Source organism: Microtus ochrogaster, unplaced genomic scaffold, assembly GCF_000317375.1.
Source record: "Microtus ochrogaster isolate Prairie Vole_2 unplaced genomic scaffold, MicOch1.0 UNK89, whole genome shotgun sequence".
NCBI lineage: Eukaryota > Metazoa > Chordata > Mammalia > Rodentia > Cricetidae > Microtus > Microtus ochrogaster.
In genome coordinates this window covers 293,006-308,912 of record NW_004949187.1, presented here as the reverse complement: position 1 = coordinate 308,912, position 15,907 = coordinate 293,006, and the positions used below count along the sequence as shown (strand labels likewise).

General features: G+C 42.1%; 1 protein-coding gene across 3 annotated transcripts in view; it reads left to right on the top strand.

Moving 5' to 3' along the window:
- Slc18a1 (solute carrier family 18 member A1) overlaps nucleotides 1–15,490 on the top strand; it is a 41,302-nt gene extending 25,812 nt beyond the window's left edge. For 2 of the 3 annotated variants that reach the window (XM_026777894.1, XM_026777893.1), the window contains 6 exons: nucleotides 4,045–4,123; nucleotides 5,447–5,498; nucleotides 7,090–7,153; nucleotides 7,413–7,532; nucleotides 7,724–7,857; nucleotides 15,126–15,490. In XM_026777894.1, coding sequence (XP_026633695.1) covers nucleotides 4,045–4,123; nucleotides 5,447–5,498; nucleotides 7,090–7,153; nucleotides 7,413–7,532; nucleotides 7,724–7,857; nucleotides 15,126–15,236 — 560 coding nt within the window. In that variant the 3' untranslated portion in view covers nucleotides 15,237–15,490. The remainder of the gene's footprint in view (nucleotides 1–4,044; nucleotides 4,124–5,446; nucleotides 5,499–7,089; nucleotides 7,154–7,412; nucleotides 7,533–7,723; nucleotides 7,858–15,125) is intronic. The other variant, XM_026777895.1, reaches the window with a different exon arrangement.
- Nucleotides 15,491–15,907: the final 417 nt, after the last annotated feature.

The window sequence follows — 15,907 nt, the reverse complement described above, 5'->3', positions numbered from 1 at the left end:
CTCCTCCTCCTCCTTCTTCTTTTCTGCCCCTCTCACCCTTACTGAAAAGCTGGATACTTGCTGGAGAGCATCATGGGATCTCTGAGAGCCCGTGACGACAGTCCGCTCCTCCAGGCTTTGCTCTCCTTTGCTGTTTCCAGACAGTTTCTCCCCTATTCTCCATCAAAGACTCACAAGTCCTTTGAAGTCCACGTAGTTTTTACTGCCAACCACTGACCTCTTTGTTACCCATTCTCCCACAGAAACGGTCACACTAGCTCTTTCCAGTTCTCTTCCTGTCCTGAAACAGTGGCATCTCTGTCCTGGTGGATGAGGCTGTGGACACCGAAGGCTCCCATTTTCCTGCAGTGATCCTTTCCTCCTCCATTTAACCACCCTTGCTGCTAACACCTCTGCTAATCCTCTCGCCTCTGGAATCTCAGTTCCAGGCAAACTCCTTCCACATTCTTTGCACACTTTAACCTCACTTAGACTAACCGTCCTCCAGCCTCAGGACACTGCTCATGTCCTCCCTCCCCTTAAAAGACTTCAGTTTGGTTTCTAGAGTCCTGCACTGATGTCACTTTCTTTCAATGTTTTCTTTGATTCCAAGATTCTCTTCTGGCAAAAAGAACCTAGCCCTGGTTAGACCTTCTAGTCCTGACTCTGTCAGAGACAGTGAATAGAGCAGCAGTATAACATAGGCCAAGACATCCTTATCTTACTTTGATTTTTGAATTGCTGAGAATTGAACTCAGGGCCCCATGAAGGCCAGGCAAGTGCTCTGGCCCTGAAATCCATCCCTATTTTCTTTATTACTGTAGGGGTAGAGACCTAGGATCTCACATATGCTAGATAAACACTCTGCCACTGAGTTAATTTCCAGCCTTTTAAATTTTATTTTGAGACTGGCCACATTAACTTTCCCAGGTTGGCTCTGAACTTGCAGTCTCCCTGCCTCAGATTCCTGAGTATCTGGGATTGAAAGCATCTGCAACCATGCCCAGCTCTCACCTGATAGTTACAAGCACAAATCTAAAGTGTGTTCTCTGCTAATGGTCTTCCTGCATACTGGTTATATACTTCCTTTCTCCTTCCGAAACAACTCTTTTGTTTTTATATTTCTCCAGATATACTTCTGTACATGCCATGTCTTCACCCTCACCATCCTCAGCTCCTGATTTTTCTTTGAAGGGTTTTCTTCTAGGGTTTCATCACCATCACCATCCCATGCATAGTGTTTCACAATCATCTGTAACTTCAGTTCCAGGGGACCTGAAGCCCTCTGATGGCACTTCATGGACAAGGTGCACATATAGATATGGTGCACATATGGACAAGCAGTCACACACTAATACAAATACCACATATGGACGAGCAGGCACACACTGATACACATACCACTTATGGATGAGCAGGCACACACTGATACACAAACCACCTAAAGAATTTTAAACTCTGTGTGGTGGCATACTCCTTTGATCTTGCCATTCAGGAGGTAGGCAGATCTCTGAGAGTTCAGATCCAGCTTTGTCCACAGAGTGAGTTTCAGTACAGGCAGGGTTATAAAAAAACAAAGGAATCCTATATTGTAGTGTGCAGATTAGGTTATCTATTTTGCAGGAAATCCTACCCATTTCCAATACTAAAACAAAAAGAGTATGTGCTCTTGAAAAATCTCTGTAACTATAAATATTGGCGTGTGGCAGTGGGCATGCGCATGCGAGTGCAGGTACTCACGGAGGCCAGAGGGTCAGATCTCTCTGGAGCACTGCAGTTGGGAGTCACTCAGCCTGGTTGCTATGGACAGAAGTCAGATCTTTTACAGGACCAGTAAGTGCTCCCAGTCGGTGAGCTATCTCTTCAGTCCCCACTTCCACGATGTTAAAAACGAAGTAGAGACCCGCAAGTCCTGAGCTTGTATGTTCATGACCTCTTCTTGGAGTCCTGCCTTGTATGTCTGCCTGTCTGGCCCCTCTCCGTGGTTGTTTCAAGCCCTTCATGCCCCCTGACTTCTCCTCCCCACCTATCTTCCCCCTCTTCATCACCCAGCTGATTGAAACAAAAAAACCTTTAGTTCTCATTATCCCTCTCTCCTCACTCTTATTGTGTCCCCACATGTGTGAGAGAAAGTTCTACAGCTCGGCTCTAAAAATACTTCTGAGACTGACGTTTTCCAGAGGCCTGCGGCAGTCCCTGGTTTCACTCTTGTCCTGTGAACCCATCCATCTAAGAGACTTTCAAGAACCTAACTTGGGCTGTGCAATTGTCTCTGAAGTTCCTCCTGGGCTCTCTGCTCACGGGTCCGAGGCACCCAGGCTGCCTCCTGCTCCTGCAGCACACTCGGTGGCCTCTCGTCTAAGCCTCTGAGCTGGTGTTAGATGCTGCTCTTGTCTCTCTCTTTTCTTTCTTGGTAAACAAGTTCTCAGCTTAAGCACGCCCGCCCCAGCCTTCCTTGGCTCCCCAAATGCATGGTTGCCTTTCCTCCAGTCGTTCTGACAGATGGCTACATGAAATTTCTTTCACATTTTTTTTCCAAAATCATTTTCTTCACTTAATTTTTTAGCGTTTATTTTAGCATTATTATTTAGCACAATCAAATAATTTATTTTAGCACTATCACTCTCTCTTTGAATGTGAGCTCCCTTTGAGTTATCATCTTTTGTGTTCATTTGCTTGTACTTGTTTGTTTTAAGACATTGTCTGGCTATGTAGACATTGAATTTACCAACCTCTCCACTCAGCCTAGTAGATAGGTCATTGATGGTCTCAAGAAAATGGCCACGTAATCTCAAGTGCCTCTGCAAGACAAAAATGTAGAAAGTGGCTTCTTTGCTAACTGCTTAATCAAGCAAGCACCCCCACAGGGTCCTGTGCCTCACTCTCAGTACCTAGAACTCGGCTTTACCTTCTTACCCGACCAGTTAATGGACACTGTCATAGTTGATAAGCTATTGAAACATTAAGCCATTTGAGCATATATTTTGATCTTGGAGAAAATGCCAATATTTATATTTTTCTATTTCTTTCTTATAATTTTCTATTAAAATAGCACTTCCCTCCTATTGTTCAATGTTTTCATTGAGAATGCAGTATATTTTGCTGTGTTTCCTAAGGACCACCCATACTGGGATTATAGACTTGCACTGTACTTGTTTCTGTGTTTATCTTTAAAAACTATTTTATTTTATATTCTATGTATATGGGTGTTTTGCCTATATGTTTTATGGACCACATATGTTCCTAGTATCCAAGAAACTGGAGTTACAGACTCCATGTGGGTGCTGGGAGTCAAACCTGAGTCCTCTGTAAGAACAGTCAGTGCTCTTAACCACTGAGCCATCTCGCTAGTCGTTCGATATTTACTGCTCAATTACTGGCCTTAAGAATACCTGACAGATGGTAAAAGCTCATCAGAAAGAACACAAGAAAGAAGGAAAAAAGATTGGGGTATGGGGAGAACTTAGAAATAACAAGGAAAATGTCCAAGTCACATAGTCCACAAGTAGCCAAGCCACATTCTGAACCCCAAACTGTATGCTCCAAAATCTATGTTCCAGGTCATCTCCCTCTGTCATGAAGGCATGTGACCAGGACAGCAGTAATGACACATTTCCAGCTAGCTCCCGTTGTTACCTGGCAGGAGAGAGTAACGGCTTCGCTCAGCTCAGATGTGGGAGCCAAGGCTCAGAAAGACAAAGACCAAATCAAGAAGAGGACAGGTCACATGCGAGTGAGGGACCTGACTTCCCAGGAAGCTCCTGCTCTTGTGCTGATAACCAAGTGACTCTTACACGTGCCAGTGGCTCACTGAGTCACTTGTTAGAGAGTCTGGGAGCTGGGCGCACATTAAATGTATTGAAGCTGAAAACAGCCTTGTTCCTGAGGAAAGCGGGGCTGTGGGGTCCTGAGACCCCTGCTCTTGAGCTACAAAGATCTCCAAAGCATACAACAAAGTGCTTTGGGGACCTGGAGGAACCAGGGGTACTTTGCTGAGCTGTAGGAAATTAGGAGCTTTAGATTTAGTTGAGCACATCCTAAGGCGAGCTTCTGTGTTCTCCACAGGTCTGGCCTTCTTGCCTGCCAGCATGGCCTACCTCATTGGCACGAACCTTTTCGGTGTGTTGGCCAACAAGATGGGTCGGTATGTAGCCTGGGAAACTGGAAGAATGATTGAACTATCACTCCCTGTGCTTGGGACAGCTTCTTTGAGATAGTTTAGGACACAATGATAAAAATTGCTGGGAGGGAGGTTGGTGGGCAGGTGATGGAGGAAGTATAGACAATGGATTATCCTGCACTGACTGCTTTGGAAGAGGCAGTAGTTACAGAGAAATAGCCCTTCCTTTCTAGCCAAAGAGGTAATGCCACCCTTAGCCAATGGCTGCAAAAAGAAACAAAATATTCCATGAAGCCCTAGCGAATTCTAGACAGGAACAACAGAAGCCCACCGGGGGGCAAAAGTATAAACCTAGATTCTCTTCCCTACTACAATGATGAGATAACGTTGATTTTAATTTTATCATTGTATCTCAGCACAAAGTTTTTTTATTTAATTAAAAATTAAAAAAAGAATAAATAAATAAATAAATATATTTTTTTAATTTTACACTCCAACTCCAGTTACACTTCCCTCCTCTTCTCCTGCATCCCCACCTCCCCCTATTCTACCCCACCACCCACTCCGCAGAGGAGATAAAGCCTCCCTTGAGGCTTTATCTGGGATACCAAGTTGAGGCAGGACCAAGTCCCTCCCCACTGAATCAGTCAGCTCAAAGATTTGATAAATACGTCTGAAAGCACTGTTATAGGTATGAAGAGGTAGCCATATTTCCGTGTGGGTTTTTGAGATGGATTTGTAAGACCACATATAATACGAGTAGGGAGATTCTGAACTGGGCTGGAGCGATGGATCAGTGGGTAAAGGCCCTGGCCTCAAAAGTCTAGTGACCTGAGTTCAAACCCCAGGACCCCCATAAAGGTAGAAGGAGAGGACTGACTCCATGAAGTTGTCCTCCGACCTCCACACGCGTGCTCTGGTGTGCTCCTCTAGCATCAAGGCCAGTCCCCCCAACACACACACGCCCTCTCTCTCACACACGAATGGTAATACATAAAAACTATAAAAATGAAATAACCTGAACTGGCAAACACCAGTAGTCAAGTGCAGGAGCATCTCCCAAGAGCCAAGTGTCTTTGGGACCAGCAGACTGGGTCTAAGGGAAGCGAGCGTGTGTCCCACGGTACTACTCCTGACTCTGCTATGAGAAGAGCTGGGAGGGCAGGGAGGAGATGAGGCCAAGAGAAGGATAGGGACAGAAAGGCTTGAACCTGCTGCTGCAGTCTCTAGGCAGTCCCCTCACCTAACCTAAGGAATTGCTGGAATTAGGGTCTGGGGACTGGCCAAGGTGGCAAGCAGTAGCCATCTCCCTGCAGACAGTGTGTGATGATGGCTCTTCTCTTCCAGGTGGCTGTGCTCCCTTGTGGGAATGGTGGCAGTAGGTATCAGCTTGCTCTGCGTAAGTACAAGAAAGGAAGTGCACTAGACATTTTTAAGATAATTTTTCTTCAAATGGGCCGCAGGCTGACTTGGTAGGAACTTCTAGAAAACCGTTTCTACATGAACAGAAGAAATTGGTGCTGGAGAAGCTGCCACCAACTGAAATGGCAAGTCATCAAAAGGAGATGGAAAAGGAGAGGAATAGGGTTATGGGGGGGAGGATCCAGAGGTCTGAGGCTGTGCACGTAGACACGTGAAATAAAACATGTTGGTATCTATTTCTGGAGCCAGCCAGTCAAGGGTGTTTTGTGAATCCATTTATCCAATTTCCTGTGACAATTCCCACCATCCACCAGGGCAGGTACCATCAATGGCTCGGTCTCTAGAACTAAAAAATGTGGTAGAAGAAAGATAGCAAGGATTTACATCTTCAGGAGCCCAGGTCTTTACCATCTCATATTCTCAGTGGAGACCATCAGTCCATCAGTTCATTTATCTCCAGGCTCAGGGGTATGAGACCAGAGCTGTAGATCTTTGAGCACTGTACCCAGGATGAGCTGGAATCCCTGGTGACAGGCATGGGCTCAGACCTCCATCCTAGCTTCGTCACTTGCCGTTTGTGTGGCTCTGGATTCTGCTTGCATGTCACAGGATGTTTGAGGCAGTCATATAGACTGCAGCGTGGAGAGCGCACATGACAAGCCCTCAGTAAGTCAGCCCTGCCATTGACAGTGATGAGCACCTCTTGAGGTGTTGCCCTATAAGGAGCTATCAATGCTAAATGGCATTATAAACCTTTGAGAACTGTGCAATGGAATCATGAGGCTGGGTAACTGGTGCCAAGGAAAGGGTAGGGACATGGCTTAAAAGGGAAGGACAGGCTTTTGGTAGGGTGAATGCATGCCATAGCTCACCTTTGTGGCACCTAAATGATGCCCAGTCTCTCCAGTTGCTGAGCTGTTAACTGTTGGGCTTATTTTTTGTCTTTTTGCTACAATGCCTATCAAGTTGGGGTTTCAAATAAAATGTTGAGACTTAATTTGGTGGTGCAGGCCTTTAATGCCAACTACCCTGGGAGGCCGAGAGAGGAGAATCAGAAGTTCAGGGCTTGCCTGGGCTACAGAGTAACTTCAAGACTATGTTGAGAAAGTTAATGAGATCCCATCTCAAAAGAAATAAAAAGAGGGGCGGGTGGGAGCATTTGCCAATCCTGAACAAGGCCCTAGGTTCTGTAAAATAAATATCAAGCCAAATTTGATGGTATCAAATGATGAGAAAGATGAACATTCCAGTGATGGGTGAGGATGGCACTGTGTTTGGTAGAGAGTGGCGCATGATGAGCAAGAAGAGATCCCCGGCTATGATATAACGGAGAGGAGTCTGGGGTTCAAACTTGATCTTGCTACTTATTGGCTTCATAACTTTGGATGGCGCCAGTACAGTTTTCATGTGGTCAAGGTGGAGAGAAAGATTATTCTTCAAAAGAAGGTGTGAGAAGTCAGAGCTAATGCATGTGGCACATGTCTCAAATACACGTTGTGTGAAAACCCTGGCCCCAGTTCCACAATCCCAGGGGCATTCTGAGGAACTCTTCTTCTGTTCCTTTCCAGGTGCCTCTGGCTCACAACATTTATGGTCTCATTGGCCCCAATGCAGGCCTTGGCTTTGCCATAGGTAAGTAGTCCATCAAAGTAAAAAAACAAAACAAAAAAGCCCTTGAAAACTCTTTTCCCCCCCATTTTCCCACCAGAAGAGGCTAGTGGAAAGGCAGGAATGGAGGGAAGCTGGCAGATGAACAGAGCTGGGCATGTGGTTCCTACCTGGGCCTGTGTTGGTGCTGAGTGTGGGGACAGCAAGCCAGGGAGGCAGAGTGGAGGGAGATGCTGAAGCTTTGGGTAAGCTGACTACACATTCCTTCTTATTCTGGCCACAGGCATGGTGGATTCCTCTTTGATGCCCATCATGGGATACCTGGTGGACCTACGCCACACCTCTGTGTATGGGAGTGTCTACGCCATCGCTGATGTGGCTTTTTGCATGGGCTTTGCTATTGGTATGTTGTCTGGGGGCAGATGAGGGCTCCCAGGCCCAATTGTAGTTTACCTGGGTGTAGAACCAGGGGTCTTATTCTCCTAGGGATCTGAAATTAGTTGAATCTATAGCTGGTGTGGTTATCCACTATGCCTAGCATAGTCTTTTATAGGTGACTGTTCAACAAACACTTGGAATTTTATTTTTCCTCAGGTCCATCTACCGGGGGTGCCATTGTACAGGTCATCGGCTTCCCTTGGCTCATGGTCATCATTGGTGTCATCAATATTGTCTATGCCCCTCTCTGCTGCTTCCTGAAGAACCCCCCAGCTAAGGAGGAGAAGCTAGTAAGGCACCCTGAGGGCTGAATGATATTCATGTCTGTTTCTTCCTGTGGTTCCCCTGACCCTTCCCTTTGACCTCATTTCCTCTCTCTTTGGTAGCATTTCTGGTCTTCCTAACACACTATCCTTCCTTTCATCCTTCACTTTCCCTTCTTTCTCCAGGCAACTAGGTCCCCTATTGTCTGGATCTTAAGAAGGAAAATGGGGAGAAGGCATGGTCACACACATTGAGAAATAAAGATAGGTTAGAAGCTGAAGTCATCCCCAATTACATAAGGATTAAAGGTTAGCCTGGCCTTCAAAAGACCTACTAATTAAAAATTCAAAACAAAAGTAAGCTAAACTAAAAAGAAAAGAAAAGGAAAAGAAAAGTGAGACCCTTACTAAGAGTTAGGGATATCGGCTGTAAAAGGCACCCGTGCTTCCTACGGCAGGACTCAGTTTACTAAGCTGTCTCTTCTGGAAATAGCAGCAATCCATTGAGTGCATTCACTCACTCACTCACTCACTCACTCACTCACTCACTCACTCACTCACTCACTCACATGCTCATGTGTTTCAGTCTGCCTGTATCCTTAGCTGGTGATGTATTTTTTACAATTTAATTTTATTTGATTTATTTTTGCCTGTGTATAGTGCATGGAAGTTAGTGTATAAGAGGAAGATGTTGACTTTTCTTATTCTTTGCCTTGAGACAGGAGCTCTCATTGTCCTAAAGCCTTGCCCTTTGGTCTGGGCTGGCCGTCTAGAGAGCTACCAAGACCTGCCCATCTCTGGGCCAGCACTAGGGTTACAGGCTTATGACCACACACACTCATTTATATGGGCGCTGGGCACGCAAGCTCGGTTCTTATGCTTGCAGAGTTAAGAGCTCATACCTACTCAGCTTAGGTTATGTCTTTTTCCCTTACTTTTTCCATTTTTTATTGATTTTTATTGAGCTCTACATTTTTCTCTCCTCCCCTTCCTTTCTTCCCCTCCCCTTCAACCCTCTCCCATGGTCCCCATGCTCCCAATTTACTCAGAAGATCTTGTCTTTTTCTACTTCCCATGTAGAGTACATCCATGTATGTCTCTCTTAGGGTCCTCATTGTTGTCTAGGTTCTCTGGGATTGTGATTTTCTTTGCTTTATGTTTAAAACCACTTATGAGTGAGTACATGTGATATGCGTATTTCTGGGTCTGGGTTACCTCACTCAGTATGATGTTTTCTAGATCCATTCATTTGCCTGCAAATTTCAAGATGTTTTTTTTTTTTCTGCTGTGTAGTACCCCATTGTGTAAATGTACTGTATTTTCCTTATTCATTCTTCAGTTGAGGGGCATTTAGGTTGTTTCCAGGTTCTGGCTATGATAAACAATGCTGCTATGAACATAGTTGGGCACATGTCCTTGTGACACAATTGAGCATCCTTTGGATATATACCCAAAAGTGTTATTGCTGGCTCTTGAGGAAGGTTGTTTCCTAATTTTCTGAGAAATCGCCACACTGACATTCAAAGGGGTTGTACCAGCTTACATTCCCACCAGCAATGCAGAAGTGTTCCCTTTTCCCCAGAACCTCTCCAGCATAAGTTGTCATCAGTGTTTTTTATCTTGGCCATTCTTACAGATGTAAGATGGAATCTCAGAGTTGTTTTGATTTGCATTTCTCTGACGGCTAAGGATGTTGAGCATTTCCTTAAGTGTCTTTCAGCCATTTTAGATTCCTCTGTTGTGATTGTCTGTTTAGGTCTATACTCCATTTTTAAAATTGGATTATTTGTTCTTTTGATGACCAATTTCTTAAGTTCTTTGTATATCAAACAGACCTCTGTTTGATGTGGGGTTAGTGAAGATCTTTTCCCATTCTGTAGGCTGCCATTTTGTCTTGTTGACCATGTCCTTTGCTTTACAGAAGCTTTTCAGTTTCAGGAGGTCCCATTTATTAATTGTTTCTCTCAGTGTCTGTGCTACTGAGGTTATATTTAGGAAGTGGTCTCCTGTGCCAATGCATTTAAGTGTACTTCCCACTTTCTCTTCTCTGAGATTCAGTGTGGCTGGCTTTATGTTGAGGTCTTTGATCCATTTGGACTTGAGTTTTGTGCATGGTGATAGATATGAATCTATTTTCATTCTTCTACATGTTGATATCCAGTTATACCAGTACCATTTGTTAATATGCTTTCTTTTTTCCATTTTATATTTTTTGCTTCTTTGTCAAAAATCAGGTGTTTGTAGGTGTGTGGATTAATATCTGGGTCTCTATTTGGTTCCATAGGTCTTCCTGTCTGCTATTATGCCAATACCAGGCTGTTTTCAGTACTGTAGCTCTGTAGTAGAGTTTGAAGTCAGGTATTGTGATGCCTCTTTTATTGTACAGGGTTGTTTTGGCTATCTTCAGTTTCTTGTTTTTCCATATGAAGTTGAGTATTGTTCTTTCAATGTCTGTAAAGAATTTTTCTGTGATTTTGGTGGGCATTGCATTGAATCTGTAGATTGCTTTTGGTAAGATTGCCATTGCTATGTTAATTCTACCTACCCAAGAACATGGGAGATCTTTCCACTTTCTGATGTCTTCTTCAGTTTCTTTCTTCAAAGATTTAAAGTCTTGTCATACAAGTTTGGTTAGAGTTACTCTGAGATATTTTATGCTATTTGTGGCTATTGTGAAGGGTGATGTTTTTTTCTGATTTTGTTCTCAGCCCATTTATCATCTGTGTAAAGTAGGGCTACTGAGTTTTTTGAGTTAATCTTGTATCCTGCTACATTACTGAAAGTGTTTATGAGTTGTAGAATTTCTTTGGTAGAATTTTTGGGCTCACTTATGTAAACTATCATATCATCAGCAAATAGTGAGAGTTTGACTTCTTTTCCGATTTGTATCCCCTTGATCTCTTTTTGTTGTCTTACTGCTCTAGCTAGAACATCAAGAACTATATTGAATAGATACGGAGATAGTGGACAACCTTGTCTTATTCCCGACTTCAGTGGGATCTCTGTGAATTTTTTCTCCATTTAGTTTGATGGTGGCTGTTGACTTGCTGTATATTGCCTTTATTATATTTAGGTCTGTTTTTTGTATCCCTGCTCTCTCCAAGACCTTTATCATGAAGGGTTGTTGTATTTTATCAAAGGCTTTTTCAGCATCTAATGAGATGATCATGTGGTTTTTATTTTTTCAGTTTGCTTATTTGATGGATTACATTAACAGATTTTCATATATTGAACCTTCCGTGCATCTCTGGGATCAAGTTGACTTGGTCATGATGGATGATGGTTCTGATGTGTTCTTGGATTCAATTTGCCAGTATTTTATTTAGTATTTTTGCATCAATGCTCATAAGTGAGATTGGTCTGTAATTCTCTTTCTTAGTAATATCTTTGTGTGGTTTGGGTATCAGGATAATCGTAACCTCATAAAATGAGTTTGGCAATGTTCCTTCTGTTTCTATTGTGTGGAACGATTTGAGTAGTATTGGTATTAGTTCTTCTTTGAAAATCTTGGAGAATTCTGAGGTGAAATCATCTGGTCCTGGGCTTTTTTTGGTTGGGAGACTTTTGATGACTGTTTTTATATCTTTAGCAGTTACTGGTCTATTTGCTTACCTGGTCTTGATTTAATTTTGGTAAGTGATTTTTATCCAGAAAGTTGTCCATTTCCTGTAAGTTTTCTAATTTTGTAGATTACAGCTTTTTGAAATATGACATGATGATTCTCTGGAGTTCCTCCATGTCTGATGTTATGCCCCCTTTTCATTTCTGACTTTGTTAATTCGAATATTCTCTCTCTGCCTTTTGGTTAGTTTGGATAAAGGTTTTGTTGATTTTCTTGAAGAATCAACTCTTTGTCTCCTTGATTCTTTGTGCTGTTTTGTTTGTTTCTATTTTGTTGATTTCAGCTCTTAATTTGATTATTTCCTGCTGTCTAGTTCTCTTGGGTGAGTTTGCTTCTTTTTGTTCTAATGTTTTCAAATGTTCTGTTTATTCACTAGTATAGGATTTTTTTCAGCTTCTTTATGTAGGCATTTAGTGCTATGAACTTTCCTCTTAACACTGCTTTCACTGTATCCCATAAATTTGGGTATGTTTTGTGGTCATTTTCATTGAATTTTAGGAAGTCTTTAATTTCCCCCTTTATTTCTTCCTTGGCCCATTGATGCTTCAGGTGAGCATTGTTTAATTTCCATGTGTTTATGGTCCTTCAAGAATTAGTTTTGCTGTTGAATTCTAATTTTAAGCCATGGTAATCCAATAAGATACATGGGGTTATTCCAATTCTTTTGTATCTGTTGAGATTTGTTTTGTTACCGAGCATGTGGTGAAATTTTGCAAAGATTCCATGAGGTGCTGAGAAGAAGGTATATTCTTTTATGTTTGGATGGAATGTCTATAATTGTTTGTTAAGTTCATTTGAATCATAACATCTGTTAGTTTTCTTATTTCTCTGTTAATTTTTTGTCTGACTGACCTGTCTAGTGGTAAGAGGGTAGTGTTGAAGTCTCCCACTATTAGTGTGTGGGGTTTAATGTATGATTTAGCTTTAGAAGTGTTTCTTTGACATGTGAGGGTGCCCTTCTATGTTCAGTACTGAGATTTCCTCTTGATGGATTTTTTGTGACTAATATGAAATGTCCTTTTTTGTCTCTTTTGACTGGTTTTAGCTTCAAGTCTATTTTGTTAGACATTAGGATAGCTACACCTGCTTGTTTCTTAGGTCCATTTGATTGGAAAAATTTTTCCCCAACCGTTTACTCTGAAGCGATGTCTATCTTTGAGGTTGAGATGTGTTTCTTGTTTGCAGCAGAAGGATGGATTCTGTTTTCATATCCAATCTGTTAGCCTGTGTCTTTTTATAGGTGAGTTGAGTCCATTTATATTAAGGTATAATAATGACCAGTGATTGCTATCTCCTGATAATTTAGTTTTTGTTGTTGGTGATATTAATTTGTGTGTTTTCCCCTTCTTTGGAATTTGCTGCTGTGAGATCATCAATTGTCTGTGTTTTTGTTGACGTAGCCGACTTCCTTGGGTTGGAGTTTTCCTTCTAGTACTTTGTGTAGGGCTGAGTTTGTGACTAGGTATTGGTGAAATCTGGTTTTGTCATGGAATATTTTGGTTTGTCCTTCTATGGTGATTGAAAGTTTTGCTGGGTATAGTTGTCTGGGCTGACATCTGTGGTCTCTTAATGTCTGCATAATGCTTTCATTGTCTCCACTGAGAAGTCAGGTGTAATTCTGAAAGGTCTGCTTTTATATGTTTTTTGGCCTTTTTCCTTTGCAGCTCTTAATATTCTTTTTTTATTCTGTATGTTTAGTGTTTTGATTATTATGTAGCAAGGGGACTTTTTTTATAATCCAATCTATTTGGTGTTCTGTAAGCTTCTTGTATCTTCATAGGCATGTCTTTCTTTATGTTGAGAAAGTTTTCTTCTATGATTTTGTTAAATAAATTTTCTGTACTTTTGAGTTGAACTTCTTTTCATTCTTTTATCTTTATTATTCTTACATTTGGTCTTTTCATGGTGTACCATATTTCCTGGATATTTTGTGCTAAGCTTTTGTTAGATTTAATATCTTCTTTGACTGATGAGTGTATTTCCTCTATTGTATCTTCAGTGCTTGAGATTCTTTTTTCCACCACTTGTATTCTGCTGATTATGCTTGCATTTGTGGTTCCTAATTGTTTTCTCATGATTTCTCTTTCTATAATTCCCCTGGCTTGTGTGTTTTTTTTTTTAATTCTCTCTATTACAATTTTCAAGTCTTGAGTAGTTTCTTTCATATGTTTGATTGTTTTTTCTTGGTTTTCTTTAAGGGATTTGTTGATGTCTTTCAATTTTTTGTTTGTCATTTCCTCCATTTCTTTGGGGGAATTTTTCATTTCCTCTTTAAGGGCCTCAAACATTCTCCTAAAGCTATTTTTTTAGGTCATTTTCTTCTGGTTCATGTATATTTGGTTGTTCAAGTCTTGCTGTTGTAAGGTCACTAGTTTTTACTGGTGTCATGTTATACTTTGTGGTGTTGAGTGTGTCCTTACCTTGTCTATCCATCTTTTCCTCTGATTGGTGTAGTTGGGGCTGTCTGTGACTCTGGTGATCAATCTTGCAGGAGCCAGTGTGTTGACCAAGTTTTCTGTCTCACCAGGTCCCACAGCTATTTAGGACCAAAGAAACACACAGAGGTCTACATTAATTATAAACTGATTGGCCTATTAGCTCAGGCTTCTTATTAACTTTTATAACTTATATTAGTCCATAATTCTTATCTGTGTTAGCCACATGGCTTGGTACCTTTCCAGTGAGGCAGTCACATCTTGCTTGCTCTGTGTCTGGCTTCCTCTGTTTCTGGGTTTTGACTGCAGACTGAAACTTCCCTTGTCCCAGAATTCTCATTGCCTCGACTCTACTTCTTCCTGGTCACCCTGCCTATACTTCCTGTCTGATTACTGGACAATCAGTGTTTATTTAAAATACAAGTGACAGGGTACAGACCATTGTCCCACAGCACCAGTGGATCCAAGAATCAGATGGTTGTTTTTTGTGGTGCAGTCAGTGCAATGGTTCCAGTCACTCTGTTGGTCACTCTGTGTTCCTGGAGGTCGCTCAGTGCTCCTCAGGTTTGCTCTGCTTCTGTGGAGTTTGCTGTTGACGCCTGCTCCAGTTTAGGTCACTGACTCAGTCCTGTTTCTGTAAATGTCTCTGGTCTGGATCTGTGCCTGCTCCTGTGGAGTTCACTGTCTCAGGCCTGCTTGTCCTTGGTTGCTGGCTCAGTCATGGAGTTTGCTGTCTCAGGCTTGCTTCAGCCTAGGTCACTCACTCAGTCCTGTTTCCGTAAATGTTGAGGTTATGCCTTTTAAAATTAGAAAAAAAAAATCTCCAGGTAAAAAAGATCCTGCACACTGTATTACTTAGTTAATATGGTATTTAGTGGTATTTAGTACTTCTTGTAGCATGAATACCCCAGCAGCCCTTTTGGGCCTCCTGTATTCAGGAAGGATATATCTGCTCAAAGGAACAGGAGTAGGCAGAGAGGCTTAGAGAGAGGAGTGCCCATTACATCCAGCTTCTTGCTATGCCTTTATTCAAGCACAAGTGTATCAGATATTTGTCCTGATGAGACTTAATAATGCCCAGGACCTTGAAAGGCCCAAGCCTACCCATGAGGCAGAAAGAGAATGCTATACTTACATCTTGAGTTCTTTTGACACTAAGCTTGGATATGCTAGTTTCTTTTCCAGGAAACGGATGGTCAAAGATATGCAGTAATATCTATACTTCTCTCTTGCTGTAGGCTATTCTCAGCCAGGAATGTCCCATGGAGACCCAGCTGTATGCAACCCAGAAGCCCACAAAGGAGTTTCCCTTGGGGGAGAACAGCGATTATTCTGGCAGTGAGGAGTAGCTGATACCTGAATCCCATCCAGATGACTCCGTAAGGCTTGGATTCCAGTGACCACCTGTTCGTTAGGGACCAGACCACTGTGGAGCATTCAACGGGTTTTATTTTTCCTTTCATCTGGTTGTCTCCCTTTCTCCCTTCTCATTGATGGCTTGCCCATACTCACCTGTGCCACCTACCACTCTCCCTCTGTGCTTTGATAGCTTAGGTGGCCCACTTTTTGTGGGAGGACAGTGCTGCTTCCTGACAGACCAAAGTGAGGCTGATTAAAGTTGAGTTGTGACAAGTTCTGCAAGGGCTGACTCACTTCCTGCAGGCAATGATGAACAATGAGCCTGTGGAACCAGAGGGACAAATGGCAAGCCTTGCTTTGCTCCCTGGTTTTCTCTGACATATTTCCAACAGGTCATGAGATTTGATCTCTGTCCTGAGATATTCCCCTTCCAGTTTTCCCAGTGAAGCTTCAATATATAGTCTTTTACTTATTTAAGAAATTATATATCTATATATGAGTATATACACACACATATATATACTCATATATATATTTACATGTAGGTGTATGTGCTAATATGACCTCACCCTCATTAAATGAGGTCTTACTAATGTTTTCATTACGTAATCAAAAGAAAATAAACAACTTTCTTAGGCTTGAGTGACATCCGTTTTTGTGA